Genomic DNA, 4,887 nt, shown 5'->3' with positions numbered 1-4,887 from the left:
AAACTGAAGTTAGTGTACAATGCTGTGGCTAGACTGCTGTTTGGGGCCAACTTTTGGGAGCATGCAACCCTAATACTACAGCAATCACACAACCAACTCACCCCCAAGCCCAATTCAAGGTATTGACTTTGTCCTTTAAAGCCCCATGTGGCTTGGGACCAAGATATATGAAAGAATATTGCCTTGCATACATTTCTGCCTGGGAATTAAGATAATGAGAAGTGGACCTAGTCCTGACTGTCCCATTGACCAAAGAAATTTGTATGCTGGGTAAACAAGACAGGGCCTTTTTGACAGCAGCCCCATGATTACAGAACATCCTCCCCAGGAAGGTACAGCTGGTCCCCTCAGTTGACCTTTAGGAGACAGTTGAAGATGTTTTTTAGGGCTGTGTATTATGTATTTTTAAAAATAATTGTTCTATTTACATTGTAAGCAACCATGAGTTCTGCAAGGTAGAAAGGCAGCTAAGAAATGTTTTAAATAAATGCTAAGAAAGTACAAAGCCGTCGTTATTCTTAAATAGGCACTCAGATCTACTAGCAAGACAGTGGTAACACTTAGCATACAGCACATGATTACCTCACTGCTCCTACTGGAAAACAGACATGCTATACAAAGGGACCCCTTGTGCATGCACACACCCCAAATTAAAGGCAAATGATGCAGATACCAATGACTACAGGTGGGCGGACGTAGCTGGACAAAGGAGCCAGACAGAATGAAAAATGTCCTGGCACATGAATGAATGAATCAGACTACTTGATCAAGATCAGTCACTGACCGTTTATAAGCCTCGGCTGGTCCATGGATAGATGGCTCTCTACAACTGCTTCCCAACCGAGACTCATACAGAGCGCCTGTGCTTCCAACACTACCAAGTTCAAGCACTGCTACTGTACGTAGTCATGAACTGAAGAAGTCTAGGTCCAATACTACACATGAAGCTGCCTTATACTGAGCTAGACCCTTCGTCAGTATGGTCTGCTCAGTGGCTCTCCAAGGTCTCAGCTAGCAGTCTCTCTCATCACCTATGACCTGGTCGCTGTTAGCTGGAGATGCCAAGGGTTGCACCTGGGACCTTCTGCATACCAAGCAGATGCTCTACCACAGCCCCAGCCCCCACTAGGAGGAGGAGGAGGAGGTTTGGATTTATTCCCTGCCCTTCACTTGGAGTCTCGGCGTGGCTTACAATCTCCTTCCCGTCCTCTTGCCACAACAGACATCCTGTGAAGTAGGTGGGGCTGAGAGAACAGCTCTGAGAGAACTGTGACTGACCCAAGGTCACCCAGCTGCATGTGGAGTGGGAATAAACCCAGTTCTCCAGATTAGAGTCCACCGCTTAACCACCAAACTGGCTCTTCTCCTATGCTTTCGTGTCATCTACTCAATTGATGAAGCCCCTAAAAATGCTTTATAATTTAAATAGGAAATAACCACCATGGCTTTAACTGGAAGGGGGGGTTATCTTTTACAAGTGCAGGGCTGAATCCCACATCCCCATCTTCCCCCAAAATACACAGCATGAGGACAGAAAGTGCCCATTCTTTCTTTGTATATATGGTTCTAGTTCTTTTTCCTCCGATGACCCCATGCTAAACAATGGTTTCTGTTTTGTAAATGCCTGCTGCTTTGGCATTGCTGACCTCCTGATGGCACCTGGTATTTTTGGCCAATGTGTGACAGAGTGTTGGTCTGGATGGGCCTTTGGCCTGATCCAACATTGGCGTCTCTTATGTTCTTATGTGGGTGGTGCACTGAACAGACTGAAACAAATGCTGTTTGGATCTACTAGCTAGCTTCCTAAACATTAAGCTATAGCAGCCAAAACAAAGAGAGGCACTGTGGCCTATTCCTTGAACAGAAGTGTCTCAGTGCTTTATGACAGTGCTATGCATGACTGGTGCAATCCACACACAGCTGATGAGCATTTAAGCAAGTTGTCAATGCCGAGTATATTCTTATTTTCCAGGGCATCTGTAAGAGTGACCATTATCTCCTGCCCCATTGTTACTAAGTTAGCTCTTTGAGTACTGCACTTGTGTTTATATCTTAGCTGCTGTAGGTATACAGGATCCCAAAATGTTATGTCAATATACTCTGGGCTAATGGTATACACTGTAGCAGGACCATAAAATGGAGCTGTTAATAAACAGGTCTAATAGTAATTGAAACATACACTGCTTGAGGTAACTTCAGAAATATTAAATATTTTGAAAAGTCACAAAATTTATAGAAAATTTTATTCACCGTTTAAAAGATGTCAAGTCATCAAGAACAGAGAAAGATTCAACAGCAAATACCCGGGTTATAAGTTGCAAAAGAACATCCAATCTAGTATTTTTAAAATCATTTTTAAAAATGTCCTGTTTCTATACTTTTTAGTCTGCAGGTTTCTACAATGTGGACGTGAAGTAACTATAGCCCTGAATAGAGATACTGATTTCCTGTGATATTTTAAAATAATTACATTTATATTGACAGTAAACACAGAACAAAAGTCAACATACTTCAAGCATTTAATGTGCCTTTTCATCAAGGTAGGTAAGAGATTATGTATATGAACAAAATATGGTATGGCAGCCATTTAATATGGTTTACTTAATCTGCAGGGACACAGGCAAGAAACATATCCATGTACAGTATGTCTGGAGTATGTGGATGTTATAATAAACCAAGTTTGTGCTCCATCATCATATGAGAATCTCCCATTACTTCACTTTGTGCTGGATCTGGAAAACAATATTGTATTATTTATTTATTTCGGCTTCTTTCGGTATTAATTCAGTTCATGTTAGGGGGGAAAGTATTTAACAAAATAATTATAAATATGGCTCAGATTCTATGAAACCTGATTACGATGCATTTGCAGACCACCCCCCATGAAGGAGGGTGCTCAGAGACCTCTGAAAAGTTGATGCTCAATCTTGGGAGTCCTGTGAGGCATGAAGAGGGAAAGCTGGGTGATGTAGCCCCTCTTTACTCTACCACTGGCAAAGTTTCCACTGATGCAAGAGATGAAGTGCAGGATTTGTATTTGTTGCACTTCAAATTCCCCACCTCCCTCTGATGAAAGCACTGTCAGCTCAGACCCCCTACTGGAGATTAATCTGTTTTCCCCCTACAGCAGACAATATTTAAATGCCATTATCAAATTGATAGCAGATTTCAACATTGTTTTTAAAAAAATCAAATTGATAGCAGATTTCAATACAGAATGTAGATCCTCTCCTAGGTGCAAATTCTGCAATTCTGACTGAGCCCATGCACAACGTGGCAATCGTTCACATGGAACTGCACAGCAAGCAAGAGGCTCCACTGCAATGCTATCTGTAAACAGGTTTTGAGTCTTTGGCCATTTAGGGAAGTCTTGAGCTATCTACAATTCTGCCTTCCTTAAAAATCTCAGAAATACAGACTGCAAATGAATGCGTTTCAACATATCTGACATCTCCCCAAATTTTGAAAAGAGATTCTTACCATTCAGAATATCCTCAAAACCAATGCAGTCATAGCTGCCTTTCAAGATCTCCAATGACAGGTTAGAGCTATGAAGGAAAGGAAGTCGCTGGACCTGCAAAGTGCCACACAGCATGTTAGGGAGTCTGATGTTCTGTGAATAAGCTGCCCACATTCTTAATAGGTTAATTAAAAAGAGAAGTAAAATTTGGAATTTGCTTCTATTTATTACATACATACACACAGATATCGTAACCTGCACTCATCACAATTTATAAAGCTGCTCACTGTACATTCAAAATGGGTACAGATTTACTAGAAAGGTGTCTCTTCATACTTTTTTCTATCTCTCCCCCCATTCCATAAAATGGGAACACTGCAAGATCTAGCTTCTCTCCTAGACTGAAAGTATTTTTTAAAATTATCGAAGCTATTAAGGGATGCTTGATTAGCTAAGCGAAAGTCATCTGATGAACTACAAAGATGCCCCTAATTAACTATGCAACATATTTTTTTTTCAAAAACAATTTATTAGGATATAATTTTTAAAAAATTCAAACATACATCAAAACTTTTATAATTATATATCCTTCCCTCCTCCCTTTCCCCCCCTTTCCGGCTTCCCACAGTGCTCCAACCTCCAGCTCAATTCTTAAATTTTCCCATACCTCCCTTTCTCCTCATTCACAACCGCAGGTAACGTATCTTTCAACAATTATTCTTATACATTTATCTATTTTCTACTATCTTTTAGTTTTCAATAGTTCTCAAAGCAAAGTAAATTGTCCTTTACATCCCAGTATTTCTCCAAATAATCTTTAAAGTCTTTCCAGTCTGCAAAAAATTCTTCCGCTTCCAAATTGTTAAGTTTCCTTGTCATTTTGTCCATTTCAACCATAAAAAGTAATTTTTTAATCCACTCCGCAACTTCAGGGACCTTATCTTGTTTCCAACATTGAGCATATGTCATTCTAGCAGTCGTGATCATATACCACATCAATATTCTTTTTGCCATATTGACTTCTTCCATTTTAAGTCCCAAAAGTAATATTTCCGGTTCTTTCTTGAACTTACATTTCACAATTTTTTTCATTTCTGCATGTATCTCAGCCCAAAACATTTTTGCTTTTTCACATACTATGCAACATATTTTTAAAAAAATATTAATTTTTATAAAAAGCACAGGTGGCAGGCGGTTTTCAAGGAAGATGCAGCTTCCTTTCTCATCTTGGAAAGGATGCCTCCTCTGAGATTATGACACACACATGACAGTAACAAAAGTTTGTTTGTTTTTTTAAATCACCTGCCAATGTATGCAGATTAAGATTCCTTTTACTGGGTGACAGTGTTACTAACAACACGATCAGACTGAGATCTGTGTCATTCCCTCTGTCTCCCCACCTTCTCAGGCACCAAAGGCCATATTTT

The 4,887-nt window shown here is 39.9% G+C and overlaps 1 protein-coding gene across 1 annotated transcript in view; it reads right to left on the bottom strand.

Annotated features, from left to right (window-relative positions):
• Nucleotides 1-2,283: 2,283 nt before the first annotated feature.
• POMP (proteasome maturation protein) overlaps nucleotides 2,284-4,887 on the bottom strand; it is a 14,975-nt gene continuing 12,371 nt past the window's right edge. The window contains exons 5-6 of the mRNA XM_015424988.1: nucleotides 3,481-3,574; nucleotides 2,284-2,732 (exon numbers count right to left, since the gene is read on the bottom strand). Coding sequence (XP_015280474.1) covers nucleotides 2,665-2,732; nucleotides 3,481-3,574 — 162 coding nt within the window. The 3' untranslated portion in view covers nucleotides 2,284-2,664. The remainder of the gene's footprint in view (nucleotides 2,733-3,480; nucleotides 3,575-4,887) is intronic.

This window comes from Gekko japonicus, unplaced genomic scaffold, assembly GCF_001447785.1.
Source record: "Gekko japonicus isolate JY-2015 unplaced genomic scaffold, Gekko_japonicus_V1.1 scaffold2052, whole genome shotgun sequence".
Lineage (NCBI taxonomy): Eukaryota > Metazoa > Chordata > Lepidosauria > Squamata > Gekkonidae > Gekko > Gekko japonicus.
This window is presented reverse-complemented; position numbering and strand designations above follow the sequence as displayed.